Here is a 21,374-nt window from a genome sequence, read left to right on the forward strand (position 1 = left end):
TCAAACAAGGGTGAAAGAGTATCTTCTCTTCCTAGGATTCATTGAGTCACCGTAGTCTCAAAAGAAAATTCTGTGAAACTTGGGTAGCTGTAGTGTAAATCACAGGACCTTGTTGATGTAACCCTTAATTAACTATTAGTTAGCACTGCTGTCTGCTGGCTTTTATGACCCTGAGTGACCAAAGGGGACAGGCATGGATTTAGGTGAGCAGAATTTCCTTTGAGAAGCTCTAATTAATGAGCAAACTGGCCTGTTACTTCTTTTAATGCTGTTTGACCTCTTTTTTTTTTATGTGGCAGGGAAATTACTCAGCTTTGGAAGTAAATGAAACAGAGGGATTGCCTGTCTCATTCTTTCTTTTCAGTAACAAGATTCTAAATTAAGTAAAATAAGGGTTTTCCCACTTGCCAGACTAGGGACTCATTGTACAATTTGAAAACCAAATACATTTTTTTTTCTAATTTAAAAAGAGGTGATAAAGGGGAGTCTCTGGCTCAAGATATGCCTGTGATTAGATCTGGCTAAGCGTTTACTAACTTGCATTTATTTCTTCCAACAATTAAGATACTGATGTTTGGGATTTTTTTAAATTTCATTTTTTTAATTTCAGTTTTCAAGCAGGCAAAGCCCTGTGTCCTTTGAGTAGTCTCTCCCTGAGATTTTCATTGCAGTTTGTAGTACATGGTTGTCTTCTACAGTGACCTCCTAAGATTTGTACATGGTGACATTTATTTGGTTTGGGTCTACTGTTCTCTTGTTATGTGAAGTAAAACTGAATGGTCTTTATTCTTTCAATAAGAAACTTTCCAGGGTGCATTAGGCTGGGATGGGACTTGCAGCTCACTCTGAGGGGACCCCCACACACCTGTTCAGTGTTATTCAAACCAGCACAAGCCATGCAATACTGACTTTTGATGTCAAAGCAGAAAAACCACTAAAGGCTGGATTTAAAAGTTTCTGCTTTGGTGTTGAAATATAATAAATACTGTAAAATTGCTGGGCTGCAGTTCTTAGTGTTAAAGTAATGAAATGGCCATATTTTTATCCACAAGTGATGTGTGCTTCCTTTATCATACAGGGGACCGGAGCAACCAGTGCCCTGCAGGGTTTGCTTTGGATTCGTCTGGGCCTTACTGCTCAGGTGAGGACTGGCACGGGTGGTGTGACCATGGACTCCTGGAGTGCTTTGGGTGGGAATGGGCCTTAAAGATCCCCTATTTCCATGCCTGCCACGGGCAGGAACACCTTCCACTAGCCCAGGGTGCTCCAAGCCCTGTCCAGCCTGGCCTTGGACACTTCTTGGACAGTTTCTCTGGCACCCTGTGCCAGGGCCTCCCCACCATCTCAGGGAACAATTCCTTCACAGTATCCCATCTATCCCTGCCCTCTGGCAGTGGTTATCCATTCTCCTTTTCCTGTGACTCCAGGCCCCTGTAAACAGTCCCTCTCCAGCTCTCCTGGAGCTGCTTTAGGCGCTGGAAGGGGCTTTAAAATTTCCATGAAGCCTTCCCTTCTCCCGGTAAACACCTCCAGCTCTCCCAGGCTGGCTTCAGAGCAGGGGGGCTCCAGCCCTTGGCACATCTCCATGGTGTCCTCTGGACCTGCTCTAAGAGGTCCTTGTGCTGAGGGCTCCAGAGCTGGACACATTATTAAACACCAGAACCTACATCCCCTTTATACAGAGTTCAAAGTATGCACTTCAAAAAGTGTGAGTTATCCTTGCTAGAAGGGTGTGGATCCAAGGGCAGCTGAAGATGTTACTTCTGTCCTCACCTACAATATGAGTAGTGCCTAGACAGCTTTTAAATCAGTACTCCAGGTACACCTGGAGGACACTGAGCCTGCAAAGCAATGAAAGACTTGGATGACCTGTGTGGAGGAAAGGCTGAGTGTTGGCACCTCAGACAGGAGCCCACATGTTCCTGCTTGGGAGATGGAGGTGGAGAGAAGCACATGAGCACCCTGGCTGTCTCTCTGAGTCAGGGTTGTTTTAGGGAGAAATCATCTGAGATAATTTTGTGGACTTATTTCATTACCTCTTGAAAGATTGCAGATGAAGGGAATTGCTGGATCTGGTTTTGCCCTGTGGGCTTTACTTGTTGCACACCTCTGAGGAAGGATCGGATTGGAGTAGTTTGACTGATTGGGAAGTCTCACTGGTTTTTCAAACACTTTCTTGTTCCAGATGAAGATGAATGTGCTGTGGGAAATCCTTGTTCCCACACCTGTCACAATGCTGTGGGATCCTACTACTGCTCCTGTCCCAAAGGCTTCACCATCTCTGCTGATGGCAGAACGTGTCAGGGTAAGAAGGGCGCTGCTGGGGTCAGCTTGGATACAAATGACCTTTAGATAATTGAAGGCCTTAAAAGTGCCTCAAGAGGCACTTTAATTGCTAAGGAGAGATTTTATTCAGGCCGTTTTCTCATTATAAGAACACAATTTATTGGTGGTATTCTATTTCATAGCTGAATGTACTTGTGGTCACTACTTGGGACACTTCAGCACCAGCAACTAGAAACACTACTTGTGCTTCTAGTCGCTGGTGCTGAAGGCACAGGTTGGTGTGTCCCTGTGCTGGCTGGGCAGGGTTTGCAGCTCGTTTCCCATTGCAGACATCGACGAGTGTGCTCTGGGGGGGCAGAGCTGCCATGCAGGACAGGACTGTGAGAACCTGCCCGGCTCCTTCCGCTGCGTGCTGCGCTGCGGGAGCGGCTTCCGACGGACGCCCGACGGCTTCAGCTGCCAAGGTACACCACGGGGGTCAGCTCTCTGCAGCTGGCAATGCTGCTCTCTGCAGCTGAAACTCACGTTAGAGGCACCTCCAAGTACCTGTCTATACATTTTCATTCCTAAGGTTGTGGATTTTTGAGGGCTTGGTTTTTCTATAGGCTTGTTTTGTTTTTTAATCTTAAAATTCTGTCAGGGAAGAAATTAGCATTCTTGGGTTTGTGTCCCATGTGAATTTTCTTGTGCAAAGATGGGAGAGCAGCAAACACCTGAGCAGAACTCAGCCAAACCCTGCTCAGGTAGTGCCCACAGGGTAAGTCCCAGCCCTGGTGCCAAGGATTTGTGTTGTTCTACAGATATTAACGAGTGTCAAGAGTCCAACTCCTGCCATCAGCGTTGCTTCAATACCATAGGAAGTTTCCACTGTGGCTGTGACCCAGGATTCCAGCTGAAGGGCAGAAAATGCGTAGGTAGGGATGAAGTTCTGAATGTCCATTCCCTCTTTCCAGTAGACAAAGTTCAACATTTATTTGCTGCTCTATTGCCTTATAAAAGAAAATGCTGTTATGGATGTACATTTTGGAATCTGTCAAGCAGCACTGAAAACCACAGGTAGCAAGAATTGGGCTGACTGATCCATGTGCATGAAGTGATTCAATGTGTGGATACAGGGTAATTTCATTACATAATTAAGTCCAATCTTGCTTTTTTTTTTTTTTGGCTTTTGTTTGAATAAGATGTCAATGAGTGCAGGCAGAATGTGTGCAGGCCTGATCAGCTCTGCAAGAACACCCGTGGTGGCTATAAGTGCATTGATCTGTGTCCCACTGGAATGACCAAAACAGAGAACGGGACTTGCATTGGTGAGTAGAAGCATTAATGCACTGTGTGGCTCCGGAAAACACAGGAACAATGATGATATTTATTTTTATAAATAATCTTGAAGATTGTCCATCTTCAATTATTAATATTTGCACATACTAAAGCAGCAACTTGTTTTTGCTTATGGAGCATCTGTATTTAACTTTGTAGTTGGTATTAAAAAGCAGGTGCATCCTTGCCACCTCTAGTTTTCCATTGTTCTTAAGCAAGAACAGTAAGATTTCCCTTGGTGTCTTTTCTGTGTTGGAACCTTGATTTCTCTCAGTTATTCATTGACTGAAATGTTTTGCTCTGTGGGGAATGATTTCTTAAGAGTTTGCCTCAGGAGCTCTCAATCAAGATCACAGGTTATCCTCCCTGCTTATCAGGGAGGGTTTTAAGCACAGCTGATGTTGTAGGTGGTACCAAAGCTTTGGTTCCAGTGGAATCATGGGATGATTTGGGCTGGAAGGGACCTTAAAAATCACCTATTTCTACCCCTTGTTGTGAGCGAGGACACCATCCACCATGCCAGGTTCCTCCAAGCCCCATGCAGCCTGTCCCTGGACAGCTGCAGGGATGGAGCAGCCCCAGGTTCCTCCCGCGGTGGGGCTGTTGCAGAGCTGTGACTGTTGCCTTGCCGTGTGCTGCAGATGTTGACGAGTGCCGCTCGGGGTCGCACCAGTGCCGCTACAACCAGCTGTGCGAGAACACCCGCGGCAGCTACCGCTGCGTGTGCCCGCGAGGATTCCGCGCCCAGGGCACCCACAGGCCCTGCGTGGGTAAGCTGCCACTCACTCCTGTGCTCTGCTTTGCCTGGCTTTCTGCTGCAACACACCAGCAGTGCTGTCCCTGGGCGACACCATGCTGCAGAGACAAGTTTGCTCTGCATTTCCAAATTGGCCGTCTAAAACAAAGCATTTTGTTCTAAACAAACAGTTGGAGCTAAATGGTTCCAAACAGAGATTGGTTTGGGGCTGTGCTTTGAAAACAAAGTGTAAAAGGGTCTCAGAGCACTGGTGGATGGATGTGGCAAATGACCACTCTACAGGAGGTTTCAGTCATAAAAAATCAGGTGGGGTTTGTTGATGTGCTGGCTGTGCCCTGGCCTGCCCTGGCTCAGCCCTGAAGGCAGTCACACAGGGAGTCATGTGGCTTCCCCTAGGGAGCACACCCCAAGGAGCTGCAAGAGGCCCAGCAGACCCAGAACAGACTTTGGCTCCTGAGCATCCCAAGTACACCTATCCCCCCGATTGGGACTGCCAGGGGTGTTCCCCAGCAGGCAGAGCACAGGGAACTGATCTGCATTTCTCCCTCAGTGCTCCCCTCCTGGCATGGGTGGCTCCCAGCAGGGAAGGAATAGGATCCCTAGCACTCACAGGAATGCCAGCCATGCAGTCACTCCCTGTGCCATCTTGGCATAAAGCCACCCAGGGTTTTATCCCATGTTACAGGAGGCTCTGGAGCTCTGATGTTGGAGCAAGAGAGTTTAATGTGTGGGGCCAGGGCAAGTGGATAAGCACTTCCCCTGGCATTTAAGAGACTTCGGGAAGGCAGTAGGATCATTTAGCAACACCTTTACTGCATTTATGTCAAATATGTAAAATGTAAGAGCTGACCTACCCTGATAGTGAGGATTTCTGAATGTGAGTTTGTGACACCAAGTGAGGTTGGTTTTGGTTGCTGTTATGTATCATGTCAGAAAAGCATTCCTCCCTGATGACTACTTCAAGATTAGCTTTCCTAAGTGATAAATAGTTTTGTGGTTTTTTTTTTAAACAACCTAAGATTTTGGATTGTCAAAAGCCAGAATGTCTGGGATTTTTTAAAAGAGATTAAATTGCACTAAGAAGTGTTTGGCTGTAGACCATTACATTATATAAGATATTATATTACTTCCACCATCTGCCTCTGTACTGAAATAAAACCAATCCCAGACTCCTAACGCATATTTAAGCCATTTAAACTTCTGACAGGAAAAAGCCAGGTAAAGTCTAGGACTGTAGGTTTTCACAAAACACCAGCAGCCTTAAAGCTGCCTCCTGACCAAGGGTCACTGAAAGCTCCCTCCTAATGTATTTTTATCCTTTGAATGTTTATGTTCCTAAAATATATATTTAAAATATAGATTCATCCAAAGTATTAGTTTTGTTCATAAAATCCAGTTTTTATTGTCATTGTTGACAGTGAGCATGGGGAAGATTTGAAAACTAAGCAGGGCTCAGACTAAAACAGAAGTAGTGAATTTTGTTCCTGCCTGTGCCATTTTTACCCTGGGTAAAGCCCTTTGTGCCACAGTTCCCTTTTTTGTTTGTTGGATGGGGATAAGACTCTCCTTTGTGACCCCCACAGAGCTTTGTCTGCCCATTTACCTGAATCACAGCATTTCTGGGAGCTGTGTTGTTTTCTCTCCCTTCCACATAGATGGAGGGGCTTTGCTAGAAGCTGCTACAATGCAGATTACACGTGCAAGGCTAGCTAGAATAAAATCAGGTACTGTGTTTTAAATTAGAGAAAGCCTGAAAATATAGCTATTTCAATTTCAAAGTAATTTTACCTTGTTCTTATAAATATTAGGGTTCCCATGCCTCAGCAGCCTCATTTCACAGGGGCAGCCCTGGAACCAGTGCTGGTGACTCCCTGCAGTCAGTTCTGCTTGTATTGCACAGGCTGCTCTTGCAAAAGAAATTGCTCAAATTTTCACCTGTTGTCTTTCATAATTTCTATGAAAATCTTCTATTGCTTATCCACAACTTGTTCCAAGGACATTGGCTGTCATAAAGACATCAGTGTTCATTTATTTTAGGTAGGTACAGAATGTAAAAGGCAGCATGTGAGTGCTAAGGAAATGATTGAGTTAGTTTTCTTTTACATGTATATGAATAATAACATTTTCATCTTAAGCACATGCTGAGATTAATACAATTAAAATTCAGATTAGTTATTGTCATACTTAAAGTGAAATTCTTATTTGTAACACCTGAAAATTCTACCCTAAGGATAATTCCACAAATATGTGAGGTTTCAGTTGTGTGTTTGCCAAATAACAGCTAGAAAATATTGTAACACACTGCAATTACTACTTCTGGATTTCCAACTCTTAAAGCATTTAAATATTAATATCCCCCTATGCATTTAAAACCTTAAATGTATCAAATATTAACCACTTCATAAAAATGCAGCCTAATGTTCTACTATATTTCTGACAGTATTGATTTTTAAATACTATTTAAATACCTCTTGAGTCTCTAACCTGTCACAGCTGGAATGACCAATAACAGCATCAAAAGTCAGAAGGTACCCAACCTCTTGCCCCTGCAGCCTTGAAACATGTTCTTGAGCTCAGTGCCCCATCCCAGGAAGTGTCCATTGGCCAGGTTGAGCAGGGCTTGAGTCAACCTGGGCTAGTGAAAGGTGTCCCTGCCCATGGCAGGGGGTGGCACTGGCTGAGCTGTAAGTTCCCTCCAACCCAAAGCATTCCATGATTGTAGGATTCCCCCTAGCACAAGGCACAATAACCACATCAGAGCCTGTTGTGCTTCCCTTAGTGTGGGGTGTAAGGCATTTCTAACACTGTACTTCTCTGGAATGCTCTGTGTTAAGCATCATCTTTTAAAGAAGGGACCAGCAACTTCTTCCACTCATCTATGGAGCACTTAAGGAAAAATCCCAATTACTAAGAGAGTATTGAGCAGCTGAGGCTGAAGCAAGGCTTCAGCAGGGCTCCTGTCCTGGTGAGCACAGTCACATCAGCCTGTGGGAGAATGTAAGGTCTCTTACAGTCCAGGACAGTGGATCCTGCCTGCTTGGCCTAGTGTTCTCCATGTTTTACTGCCTCCAAATCTTGCTTTTATGTCTTCAGCTTGTTCCTGACACTGAGATAAGTATCTGTGTGTATATATATACGTATAGTTATGTGTTGTTGTTTGTTTGTTTTCTCTCCTTTCCACATGGTTTGGGGCTCTGGATCATGTCACATGAGCAGACATTAATGAATGTGAACAAGTGCCTAAACCCTGTGCACTTCACTGCACCAACACCCCCGGCAGCTTCAAGTGTTTCTGTCCACCTGGGCAACAGTTACTGGGTGATGGGAAATCTTGCGCCGGATTGGAGAGGGTGCCAAATTCGGGTGCCTTTTACAGTAGCTATAACTATGCTCAGTTCTCCCCTGGGAGAGACAACCAGCAACTGCAGCACTATTACAGGCACTCCTCAAATCTCTACAGCTCCTTCTCAGAGTATAGGAACAGCAGAATACCTTTCTCCAGGACTAGAAGGAACCTTAGAGAAACTTGTCCTGAAGGCTATGAGGCAAGAAATGCCAGATGTGTAGGTAAATGTCAGTCCTATCTATGCAACTCTGTTTTGGGCCTTACTCTTAGGTTACTGTGTGATATATACCAGGGGCTGAGGGTTTGTGGTGCTGGGGTTGTGTTTTCTATTACCCTGGCCAATATTCAGGGGTTCTGCATGTTCTGGTCTCTGCTGTCTTGCTCACATTGTAGCAAAAATGTTCTCAAACCTCCTTATAATCTCTTGTTTTAATTGTGCTGCTTATTACCTGTGTGCAAAGTATTTCCCTCTGTTATTGTCTTTCTCCTGATCACAGTAGCTCACCTTGGTGAATCCTCTCACACTCCAAAAGCCACCAGTAGCCCCAGCCTAGTTACAGCACTTCTGTCAGACTCCCACTGGCAGCAGTAATCTGTGTAAGAAAGGTTTGGAATAAACATTTTAGAATCAATCACACTGGGGCCGCTGCCAGCACTGCCACTGTCACACAGGCAACAGGCAGAGAAGCTTTTAAATTATTATTTTATGTAAGAAAAGGGGTTGCAATGTAATTCAGTGAGCATGGATAGAAATCAGACCTCGTATTTAAGCTACAGAGAGTTTTCAGTAGTCACATCCATGTGGATTGTTATGGTATAGGAGTTTAATTGAGAGACCCAGGAATACATCTCTGAGGGAAGGAAGGGTTTGTTTCAAATTTGGATCTTCATCCCAGCTTCCAGCTGGAATTAGTTAATATGCCAATGCCATGAATATTAATTATATTAATATTCCATGAAACTTTCATTTCGTTGAATAAATATATCTAAATTTTAAAACTATTGTTTTAAAATATGGAAAATACCCCAAATGATGCTTTCGCTAAAGAAAATTCTTTCTATAGGCAACCACCAAGATTTGCTAACAGCACAGAGGTTTGTAGTCGCATCTGTTTCTCTTCTCTGTTTGCATTGTGATCTAATGCAACCCCTGCCAGTCAGACAGAGGGGAAGCAAAGATCTTCCTTCCACTGATTTAGCCATTCAAGTCTGAACTCCTGCTTGAGATTACTTTGCTGCTGTCCTGAACTAGGCAGATGTTTCAAAAGCCATTATAATTACAAATTATCTGTGTCTAAATCATGCTAATATGCTCTGAAGACTTTACATAAGGAGCCCCTCAAAGCTGACTTTAGTGCCTGCAGAGTTACAAGGAATAGCACAGGTAAGGGAAGAGGACACTCTGGTCTTAGATGTTCAACCCCATCAGAAAAAGAGCTCCAGCCAACTCCCACCAGCTCTGTCTGTATGCTTGCAGTACATAAATGGGGGAAAGTACCTGTGTTCATGGCAGGCTCAGGGAATGCTGAGGTGTTGGTGCTTCTCTCCACAGACATCGATGAGTGTGAGAGCAGAGACACGTGTCAGCACGAGTGCAGGAACAGCCTGGGCAGCTTCCAGTGTGTCTGTCCCGCCGGATACCGCCTCATGCCCAACGGCAAAACCTGCCAAGGTAGGAGAGCCATCCCTGCAGGGCTCTGGAGGGCTCTGCAGAGAAACCTGACACCAACCAGGCCCAGCACATGGCTGAGCCACCTCTGAATTGGCTATGTGAGAGTCAGCATTCCAAATTTCAGAAGTTTTTACATGCCACACTTCATAAAACATCAGCAAACTAGACAATTGCAACTTCTAATCTTCTGCAGTTCCCCTGTGACTTTCTCATTACACACTGAGCTCCAAGCTTTAGGGTCAAACAGAGGCACATTCTGAGCCCTGCTCAGCCTTTATTCACTTTGATTTTCACCCTTTAATTCTTCCACCAGCAGTTGATCCCGTGCATGTTTTTCCATCCAGATATTGATGAGTGCCTTGAAGAGGACATAAATTGTGGATCAAATCAGATGTGTTTCAACATGAGAGGAAGCTACCAGTGCATAGACACTCCTTGTCCACCCAGCTACCAGAGAGAGCCACATTCTGGGTATGTTCTATTCTCACCCCCTTCTCACCTGTCCCAAGCTCAGCTCCTTAACCTGTGCTTGTTAAAGGAGAAAATTTAAGTTTGCCTGACACCAGTAGAGCTCACAGTAGCTAAAGGGTAAGGCATTGACATTGGAGGTCATAGAGTCAGAGAGTACTGGGATGGTTTGGGTTTAAGGGACCTTAACAGAACATCCAGTTCCATCCTCTGCTGTGGGCAGGGACACCTTCCACTAGCCCAGGGTGCTCCAAGCCCTGTCCGGCCTGGCCTTGGGCACTTCCAAGGGATGGGGGCAGCCACAGTTTCTCTGGGCAATCTGTGCTACTGCCTCAACTGCCAGGGAAGAATTCCTTCCTAACATCTAATCTGGATCTCTCTGATGGCCTGATTTGCTATCAGGTTCAAAGCATCAGATATATACTTTGTGTCATGAAAATAATTCTAAGTTTGTGTTAAGCTTTGTTATTTCCCTGTTCCGGGAAAAAACTCCCCATATTTCTATCTTTCAATATCCTCAAAGAAAAATAGTTTTTTTCATAGTCAGAAACCATCTTCTGGGATCAAACTCAACTGCAGTGACATCTACGCTGATATGGAGGTCATGTCCTTTGACCTCCAATAGCACTGGCAAACGGCACTAGCAAAGATTTCATATTTATCTTTTGATTAATAAAAGTAAATTTTATTCTGCCCTTCATTCCAAATTCTTTATGGCCTAACAGACACATACCTCAAATGCTGCCCAGAACATTTTAAACTAGGTCTTGCCACTCTAATGTTTAAGTGCACAGTCAGTAAAACTTACCCTATGGACATCAGTGACAGCAGTGCAGCCAACATCTTTCTGAAATGATCCTGTTGAGGCAAAAAGGGACATTAAACTGGGCTGCAGCTCTAAAGGAACAGTGGATGAAGAATGAGCACTTCTAGTGAAGCTTTAATCTGCAGCAGGGTAAATGGGAAGAATTTCTCCTCTAAGACCTATCCCAGTACTTAAGATACTGTGCCTTCTCCCTGGGCTAAAGTGTTCTGCTCCTTCCTAGGTTCTGTCTCAAAAGCTGCCCAGCCAACGACCTGGAGTGTGACCTGAGCACCTACGCCCTGGAGTACAAGCTGCTGTCGCTGCCCTTCGGCATCGCTGCGGGGCAGGATCTGATCCGGCTGGTGGCCTACACTCACGACCAAGTCATGCACCCCAGGACCACCTTCCTGATGGCGGAGGAGGACCCTGCTATGCCGTTTGCCCTGCGGGATGAGAACTGGAAGGGGGTGGTGTTCACCACGCGGGCGCTGCGGGAGCCCCGGACGTACCGCATGGGCGTGCGGGCCCTGTCCTACAGCGCCGACGGCAGCGTCGAGTACCGCACCACCTTCATCATCTACATCGCCGTCTCCGCCTTCCCCTACTGAGCTCAGCCTCCCTCCCCAGGGCCAGGGCTGCTCCAGCCTGCTCTGCTGCCTGCCCCACATGGGCAACCACCACACTTCAAAGGGTGCTGTGCTCTTCTCTCCTTGCCTGCTTCCTGGAGGCTGCCTCTCCAGTTCCGTTGTTCCAATTCAAGAGGAAGATCCATGGCTTTGAGGACCTGTTACCACTTGCTTTATTTATTACACTGGAATAGTCACTTTCCACAGTATGTTCTGAAAAGCAGCAGAGAAATCCATGTAGTCAAAGCAATAAGCAAGGAGCAGCCTCCGAAAATAGTTACCGAAAGGAGTTACTCCGAAAGGAGTAGCCTCCGAAGCAGTTACCGAAAGTAACTGAAGAAAATAAACCCATAATTTCAAGTGGTCTACATATTTTAAAGGTTGCTAAGTGTTTTAAATTGTATATCTATTAGATTTTTTTTCCTTATCAATTACCCAATAGAATTAGGGCTGTGCTATACTATGTTGTGTGCTCCAACCCACCAAATGCCACTGTGCCCAAGGGTTGCAAATGCTGAAACAAATGACAATAAAGTTTGTTTGCAGCTAACGAATCTACAGGAGAATTTGGAACTGGTACCTTTGGTTTCCATGCAAGTGTAGAGATGTTGCTGTTTTTTGGAAGAAAAAAACAAAATGGCTTCTTCTACTTTTTAGAGCAGGTATTTTATAACTTGTTTTTACTCTGCCATTCTGGTATAGCCATTTATTTAACCCAAACCCATATCCACTGCCATACTCCCAGCTCAGTAAATGGTCTGGGGTTTTACGCACATGGAACATTTTTCTCCAAAGGTGATGTAAGTTTGGTTCAATAATGTCAATACACTGTACACAAGTAATTTTGCCAAGATGTATTCTATTTTTATGGACGTGTATATATGTGGTTTTTCCTATGTGTATTTTCTATGCAGTATCTCAAGAGTGTTTTACAGTTAAGTTTGCATAAAAGGACAATGTCATTACAATGAAAATAATCAAAATAAAGGTTCCCATCAACTTTGAGACTGCTGGGAGTTTTATCTTTGTAAAACTTATTTTCCATTTCTAAAGCTCTTGCCCTAAGTGCCAGGGGACAATGCAGAAGGTACCATGCCCAGCAAACCAGGGAGCAGCTGCAGCTCTTTTCCCTCTTCCTGGCACTCTGGGGTAGTAAGAGACTATCACCAGCTTTAAAGTAGATTTTCAGCCACAAGAACAAATTGTTTCCCAGTAGAACTTCGTCTCTATTCTTGTATAGTATTAACTAATGTTAGACATCCCCACTTGTTGTTCCCTTGTTTTTTCTTCCCTTTCCAGTGCACCAAGTGAAGTAGTCCTGTGTTGTCATCCTATTGCAGGGGTTCCATACTTTTGTCTCCTTACCACAAAAGTTCCATACCTCCTTGGTGTTTCTCGTGGGCACCTCCTCAGAGCACTGACTCTTTCTTCTTCACACAGCAGCCAACTCCAGTTCCCCTCTCACCTAGCCACCCCACTCTTTTATAGCATCTTCTTCTCATTGCTTACAGCTGTGGCCTGTTAAAGTCAGGCCTGTTCCTAATCTTTGATAATTGGCCCAGCTGCAACTCCTTAGGGGTGAGATTACTTTCTACACTATCTTTATTCTCTTATATTCTATCCCCCTACAGTCCTGCAAAACCAGGATGACTTAAAATTGCTTTGCACTTTTTGCAGATTTATCTGAGTTACAGACTTTAAACTGAACAGGCTTGCTTCTTGGAAACCTGACTTGAAAAATAAAAGCAGCTCAAAGAAGATAAATCCCATAAAAAAGACATGAGGGAAGGAGAAATGAGAGTAAGTTATAATAGGTACAGGTAATTACCTCAGTGTCTTTTAAGGATGAGAATCAGACTGAAAGTGATATCCTTAAGGGAATCTAATTCCACTCCCAGAACACAAAAATTTCTACTCTGACATATTTTGTGAGAAGGGAAAAAACCCCAACAGAGTTGACAGCCTTTCTGACAATCTGACCCTAAAAGTAACAGTCACTTACCAGATGGAAGGCACTTAATCACAGGCATGGCTCCAAGTTTGCCTTCTCATCCAGGCTTTCCAGGAGCCAGCTCAAGGAGGAGCTGCTTGTCCATGTGGAAGGTGTTCCTTACCCTGAGCTGATGCCAGGACTGAGGGACCAGTGAGATGTGGGTCACTGTGGGCGTGGTGGTTTTCACTCAGGAACTCAGAAGGGAAGTGCTGAGTAAAGGAGAACTTGTGCCATGGCCTTTTCTTTGGCCGTCTTGAGCTGTGTTACAGATTTCATTTCTATGCTATTAAAAAGGTTGCAAGTATGTTAAATTAGATCTCAGAGCTACTGTACCTGCTGCTGCTCTACCTCCATAGGCCTGTTGCTGACAGGCTGCAAAAGCTGCTGCTTATCATTAGTTTTCTTGGTCTAACTTGAAAGGCAAGGGGCAGGTTAGTACATATTTATGTGCCCACATGAACTTGGGTGTTTGCTAAAGGTTAAAAATCCTGCTTTCAAAAATCCAAATTTTAAATACAACAGGTATTCTACTGTGTTTATTACCACTTTGTATAAGGCTGCCCAACCCTTAGATGCAATTTTCAGTGTCTCAGGGCTGTACAGTCACTTTGTCCAAGCCCTTCTATTAGACTGCAGCAATATTTGCACAAAGGTTCACTGCCATCCCATATGGTCATCTGCAGCAATATTTGCACAGTTAAAGGTTCACTGCCATCCCATATGGTCACCACATCATTTGTCACAAAACTATTTGCAAATGCCCTCCTATCACAAACAACTCACTCTCTAATAACAGCATCCTAAGAGCAATGCCACCAGAAAAATAATACTTCAAAAATAAAGGGAGGTCTTAGGGAGAGCAGTTAATGAACAGATAGTCAATGCTGCACTGCTACCTCAGGCCTGTGCTTACCCTTCCTTCTGCACAAGCCTAGTGTTCCCCCTGCTTATTGGATTTCCTGGAGCAGCATTTTCTCCAGGCCCGTTTATCCCTGAAACACTGTCCTGTGCACAGGCTCCTGACTCTGTTCCTGGCCCTCACCTCTGTGCAAACAACAACATTTCATTAACTACACTACCAGGATCAAACAAACCCTCTTTTGCCATCTTCCACGGCATGTATCTCCCATAGTGAGGAATTTGTACTTAGGGCTGGTTTCAGGGTGACAGCTGTGGCACAAGTCTCCTGAGGCTCACCTCCTGGTGGGCACACCTTGGATCCCAGCCCCCTGCTTGCTGCAGCAGTGCCCAGGGCACTCAGCCCATGCCTGTATTCCAGGAAAACATCTACTAAACCCCAGCCTTTGCCAGAACACAACCAGACTCACTCTTCCTCCCAAAAACAATCCTTTCTTGGTAAAGCCAAAAGAAACTGCATGTTAAATACAGCTCTTTGGAAAAACCCATGTGATTCCTTCCAAATCTAAGGTCTAGGAGAGCAGTAAAGCCAGAAAAGGAGTTCAGGGATGAAACCAGGGCCAACTGAGGCCAAAAAGGATGGAAAATGCACAACCACCATCTGTTAAAGGTGACTGATGCCCTAATGCCAACCCCAGCACAGCATCAGGTATCTCACACCCACCCTAAGAGGCAGGTGTTCAGGAACCAGAGGCAGGTAAGGAATGCCCATCATACCTTCTGTAGGGATCCAGCTTGCCAACCCCTGGAGAGAGGAAATGCACTGGGGTTTTGTTTTCCTTCACACCCTGGCTGAAGTGAAAAGCTACTGCATGGGTACAGTAACGAGCCTGTGCTGGATGCACAGCACTGTTGGCTAAAGGGAAAACATGTCATCAGGTGAGATGGATGCTCAGCAAAGACCAGAGCAGCTGTGCCTGACTGGAAATGTCCACTTCCAAGTCAGATCCAGACAGTGGGTGCGAAACGCAGGCGGATGCTGAGTAATGCAGCCGTCACTGCCCACATCGGCGGGGCACTTACAGGCAGGACACTGCTCCCAGGGTCCAGGGGGGAGTTCTGGAGCCCTTGGCCTTCAGAGGCGTTTCTAGTTCTGGCAGCTCAAATCCAAGGCTGCTGCCAAGAAAAACTTTGCACAGTGCAACAGTTGAAATCCATGGATTATTTTACAAGGCTGGAATCCCAGCGCCTGCCCCGCTGTCGCCCACGAGTGGGAGCAGCACACACAGCACTGGCTGTGGGATCCCCCAGCTGGGGTGCAGAGGAGGCACCTGGCACATTTCCACTTACCTGTCAGGATATGAGATGTACAAATGCATGGATGGGTGAGGGCTGCTGTGCTTTGTTTCTGTGGAGAATCCTGCAGGCAGATAAGGCTCCTCTGGCCTTGTGGGCTTCGGTCTCTGATCCAGCGGAGAGCTTTGATTCAGCCCAAAACCAGATGGATCTCATTGCCATCACTCAGCACCACAATGAAATCTGGAAACCTAAAGCACCTTCTTCACCAACTTCCATTAATGCTGGAGAGTCTGAATGGCTTAAGTGCAGCTCCTGAGGAGAAATCAGAGACATTTTCAGTTCTTGCACATGCAGAAGCTCCCCATTCATGCAGAGCTGCTGCTCCACAGGGACTACAAGAACTCTTAGTGAATTACTTCATTTGCCCCTTGTAAGCTTGGGCAAACTGAGAGGCACAGGCCTCTGGGTGAGAGCTGGGACAGCAAGGAAACACCAGAGAGTGCCAGCTGATGGCCAAAGATAAATGTGTCCTCAGACATCACACCTTCAGCAGCACTGCTCTAATCATCTCAACATCCAAGCAGTGCATCCAGCCAGGCCCTCTGAATAGGGTTAAATGTGATCCCTGCAGTTGGCTGCAGATTTTTATAAACACAGTTTGTATGTCTCGACACACTTAACACAAATCACCTCTCAGATCATTGGGTTCAATGTTCACATCTTCAGTGCACAACTGGTGCCAGATTATTCTGCTTTGATAAGTTTAGTGTTAGAAAGGAAAGCAAAGGAGACTTGCTTACAGATAAAGGCACATGGATAAAAAAGGTGCACTTCAGCACTAACATAGATTCAAATTATAGTTTATGAATAGCTAAATAATAGGGGCATCACAAACATCACCAAGCCAAGGGGCTGTTCAGAGTACACAGCAGAGGTTAGGAAGTGCTCTGAAGTAATGCTGTGCAAGGAGAAGAGGATCTGTTAATTTTCACTGTATATAAGCACTGCACATCTGTGGTTCTGGATGGCTTCAGTAGTCTTGCAATGCAGTGAGATGCAGCTGGCTTCCTTATTAATAACTTCTCATTGCTAAGGACTGAGACAAGCTTCCCTCCACACCTTTGAACAACTTACTGCACAACAGTCACACAAATCAAGTCCTGCCCTCCTGCTCCATCACAAGAATGTCTCAAGGACTCCACTCATAGAGAACATCTGAGAGGTACCAAGAGATTTGCACTGCACAGCCCATAATTCAAGCAAGGCCAAGCTCTTGCTATGCAAAACTGCAGCAGAACAACTGGCAAACACAAAGTTGTATGTAAAAACTTCAAAAAAAGGAATGGATCTAATTTGGGATCTCCAGCTTCAGAGGCAAAGCCAACCAGCATCCCTGAAGTAAAGAATCCCATGAGTATTCCCCATTACCACTGTCCCTGATAAACACAGGGACATGTAAAAAACACGTGGCATGTAAAAAAGCCCAGTTCCAAACAGCATCAAGGCTCCTTCACAACTGCCTCTTCACATAAATCAGGCAAAGGAACAAGACTTCCCCACGTCCAGAGAGGAAAATGCAAAGGTCTCTGGTGCCACTGCATGACTGACTGAAATGGAAGAAGCAAAAATAACATAAGAAAACAACATTAAAACATACACTGAAGGGACTGCAGGAGCCCCAGAGATAAGCAGGGGAGGACAAAGATTCCTTGTACCAGAACCAGATGGGTTTTGCTGAGATGCCCTAGAAACTCCCATGCTTGAGAGCTTATGGGAAAGAGATGGGCTGGAAAAATCTGCAACAAAACCATCACTTCAATTTCTCTTTCACTTGAAAGAACGGGACTTTAAATATAAACCTTGTAAATAACTCTGATTGCATCAAATTTATTCATCCTTCCTCATCTGTCTCATCCTTCCTCATCTGTCTGCAAGCAGAATTAGCTCACCAGTATTCACTATTTACCAACCCTTCAGGCCAGCCTGCTTTTCTCAGCTGCTGTGGCCTTGCTGAAAAGGAAATATTGGTGGTTTTCTTACTGGTTACTCTGCAATGCTCTCAGTGATGCAGAGACTGATAGAGAACCTCAAGTTGGGTGTAACCCTGCAAACCCATGCCAAAATATTACTGCTAACATTTCACAGCTCATGTTTTGAAAATTTTTTGGATGCATAAACAATGCTGTCCTTTAAAAGATGAGGCTCTAACACAGAGGTGGTTTGTGTTCACCAGCCCAAATGCACAGCAAGGTAATATCATGGGTGTTTTAACCACCTGTAGTAGCTTTACTACAGACAAGCAAAGAGCCATCAGCAATAACCAAAAAGCCACTTCTAACGAAAGCCAGTCACAACCTTGCTAAAAACCTCCAACTGCTGTCAAATTGGGCACCTCAGCTAATCAAAATCTCTCTTAATCATAGAAAAGGTCTCAGCAGATACTACAAGTAATAGCAAAAGCTAGGTTTTACTTAGAGCTGATATGACCCAAATGGTCTTGATATAGATTTGAAACCGATAAACAGGACAGGAGGGCCCATTGCAAAATTAATTACCACAGTATGTAAAAGCACACCAGCAGAGCAGCTAATGGAAACAGGCTGAACCCAGCTGGGAATCAGCTTTTTGGAGAAGAAAAGCAGTTTTTTGGGCAGTCAGGGTCAGCAGTGAAGTTCAGCACGGCCGGATTAGCCCCTGTTTGTTTACAAAACCTTGCAGGTTGTCTAAATAAATCACACAGCACTGGTTTTGCTCCCACCTTGTGTACTAGAAAGAAATCAATAGAAAAAAACAATCAATAAATCTCCAGCCTGAAGTTGGAATTTAAACCAGCCATGCTAAAGTCTGAGACATTTTCATGATTTAGAGCTGCATGAGTAAATTGCCCATTTCCACAGGTTTTTTCAGTATTTTGACAAAGTCCTTTGATCACCTAAAGCTGAATTGAGAAAAACACAATGGATGCTTGTTCAACTTGGCAAACCCCAAACTCTCCCACTTTTCTGCCATCATTTGTGTCTTTCAACAAATGCTTCTGACACACAGATACACACTCAGACAACATCTTCAAATTAGGTCCCAATTACACTGAAGTCAAAGTCTGAGCTTTATGTACCTGAGCATCAACTTCTCAAGCATCTCTCAATTACAGCAATAACCTCTCCTCTGACTACAGCAAATCCTTTCTTCCCCACTCACAATAACTCTTAGTAGCGCTACAAAGACTTTGATCATAGTCTACAAACACAAGCAGCTACTCCTTTCCTTTCAAGTCCTCTTCAGCCTGTCTTTACTGCCAGGAATCAGCCTTGCTACACTTCCAGATCTGTTTGCTCTTCCTCTCAAATTGGCCTTTTTTCATTTGGCAGGAGTTTGCTCCTTGCACAGAACAACTTCATTTTGCTCTTTCAACTCTTTCTCCAGAGTCCTCCTCTGTGGGCTGTCATTGGAGATAAATACAAGAAAGATAGTGAAAGGCGTAACTACAGGAAATGAGTCCAACAGCATTTTCTGTACAAGTTATCTAAAAAATTAGTTTTGGAAGCTATTAAACACCTTCCAGTGTAACATCATGTTGGTAAACAGCAATTTCACAATGATTTCCCTTACAAGAGGGTTGTTTATTGAGCTGTTTTTTCCAGTTTTACAAACTCTGTCCAGATAAACTCCATTCCACTACAAAGGTGTGTAAGCTCAGATTTTAGGACCTGTTCCACAATGTGCTCCTGGGGGAAGAACAGGGGGTTCCTCTGCCTCACAATCCTATATATTATCTTACAAGGAATGCACTGGTACCACACCAAAACCTGTGATGGAGAAGTATTGAACATGTGAACACTGCTACCAAAAAACTGGAGTTTTAGCTGGTAGGATTGACTGGAGGAGCCCTTGTTGCTCCATGGGAGGGGACAGTGACAGAGCAGTGCCAAAGGACTGGTATCAGAAGTCTTGGACTGCTGGTGGCCCAGTGAGGCTTGCCATGAATATCAGATGCTGCCACCAACAATTGCAGGTCTCAAATGCTGCCCACAGAGACAAAAATTCCCTAGGTCAGAGACATCCATGAACATGAGGGACTCAGCAGCACCAAACCCCCAGGAGTCACAGACAGACCTGTGGTACATTTAAATCAGAAAGGGCAGCCACAAACACCAGGTCATGTTTACTGTACACCATGGATGTATGGATTTAGTTCAAGTGAGAGCTGTCACCAACTCCTGACAACATCCTGAGCAGCTACTTGGAGTACATGAGCACTTATTAATGCACCTTCAAGCCCACAGCACACTGAAACAACTTCAAAACAGAAACCAGAATTTAGGTCTATATTTGCTGAAACAGTGGAAAGGTATTTTTTGTAAATATAATTGGGATTGCATTATTTTGTTTTGATTTTTCTTAAGATAGCAGAACACAGAGCATCAAAAAGCTCTGCTACTTAGCAAGCAAGCCTGCAGTTACAGGTTTGAGCTCAGTTCTGAACTTCTGGGATGAAATTCTATTTTTTTTCAGTATTGTCTCCAGCACAAAAAGAATATGTACTTGCAGTGTTTATAAGACTGTTGGCAGAAATAAGGCATATTAATTAGCTTAATTTAACTAATTAATTAATAAAATGAGAGTTAATGTTCTCACACAGAGATAGGAAAAGCTCCCTACACATACCTGAAAAAAGCACTGCCTACATGCCATGCATTCTTATTTTTCATTAGTTACTATACAATTTCACCTGGAGTGTTATATTCTGTGTCCCCAGGTTCCAGATGAGCTGTAGATCCCCTTTGAGAGAGACTGACATGAAAAACAACCATTGCTATTGCCTGAATGGTCACAGGTTAGATAGTCCTCTTCTATTGATAGATGTTCTCAGAAGACTGAGATTTTAGATTAAATCTGTTGTATTTTAACAAAAACAACAAAAAAATCAAATGCTTTGAGAATTATAATTTCTGTGTCTGTAGCAGAACTGATATGTCAGTTATTCAGTCAATTTTCTATTCCAGTTTTCCATAGACAGATTCTGTAAGTAAAGATAATCTTTGTTTGCATCTACCTATTATGCAGTCATTGTTTATTTTTAAGCTGTTCTGGTTCTGCATTAAATACATTTATTTTAATAAGATGAGCAACAGTACTTGTAAATCAGAACATCTGCAAATGCCTGCAATCTGCCAGACAGTCTTGTGCAAGAGTAATCACTCCAAATAAATGTTGTTTGTAATGCTCTTTAATATTATGCCAGATAAAGTGATAATAAAAATGTAAAAAGCCTAAAAGGATAGGAGTAACATCATATCCCTGAAATCATTACCAAGTGTCCCTGTTTTCTGAAGTTCACATATGAATCACAAGCAAACTACTGTCCTGGCAGGACAGAAAAGGTCCCAGAAGGGGAATTTGCATGATGTTCATGGGGGAAAGAAAAGAGAAGAATAGAGCAAAACCTACAGACTATAATGTTCTATGGACAACTTAATTGTTCAAGGGAGCATTCATAGATTAACTGAGACAATTAAGGGTGATGCTTTTGAATTAAACTGCTCTCATTAACAAATGCAAAGTTGGAATGGACTTCCAAAGAACATCATCATAGTCTTATTTATCATTAGGCCAATACCAATATTTCCTTTCATTAGTACGTAAGTTATAAGGTTATAAGGAGGAACTAATGGCAAATATCTCCACTTTCTCATTCTTCACTATTTAATGATGTGATTTTGTTACAAACTAGGCAAGCTGCTTTTAAATTATCTTGCATTAACCTAAAGTAGTGTTTCAGAGAGATCATCTTTGTCATTGAGGTATAAGTTTAAATTTTAGCTTTGGTTTCAAAAAGGGGTTAAAAGACAAACTAGTACAGTTGTGATCAAAATGCTCTAACAGCAGCTATTATCTACTTAAACATTGCTTCTGAAAGTGAAAGCACCGAAAACAAACCACTGGTTGG

The 21,374-nt window shown here is 43.9% G+C and overlaps 1 protein-coding gene across 1 annotated transcript in view; it reads left to right on the forward strand.

Annotated features, from left to right (window-relative positions):
• The window catches only part of HMCN1 (hemicentin 1), a gene marked incomplete at its 5' end in the record, with an annotated part of 164,443 nt that extends 152,161 nt beyond the window's left edge, over positions 1-12,282 (forward strand). The window contains 10 exons of the mRNA XM_031059162.1: positions 1,053-1,141; positions 2,186-2,305; positions 2,616-2,750; positions 3,087-3,200; positions 3,468-3,593; positions 4,245-4,373; positions 7,577-7,927; positions 9,259-9,378; positions 9,723-9,849; positions 10,893-12,282. Of these exons, the coding sequence (XP_030915022.1) occupies positions 1,053-1,141; positions 2,186-2,305; positions 2,616-2,750; positions 3,087-3,200; positions 3,468-3,593; positions 4,245-4,373; positions 7,577-7,927; positions 9,259-9,378; positions 9,723-9,849; positions 10,893-11,259 (1,678 nt within the window). The remainder of the gene's footprint in view (positions 1-1,052; positions 1,142-2,185; positions 2,306-2,615; positions 2,751-3,086; positions 3,201-3,467; positions 3,594-4,244; positions 4,374-7,576; positions 7,928-9,258; positions 9,379-9,722; positions 9,850-10,892) is intronic.
• Positions 12,283-21,374: the final 9,092 nt, after the last annotated feature.

This window comes from Geospiza fortis, unplaced genomic scaffold (assembly GCF_000277835.1).
Source record: "Geospiza fortis unplaced genomic scaffold, GeoFor_1.0 scaffold229, whole genome shotgun sequence".
NCBI lineage: Eukaryota > Metazoa > Chordata > Aves > Passeriformes > Thraupidae > Geospiza > Geospiza fortis.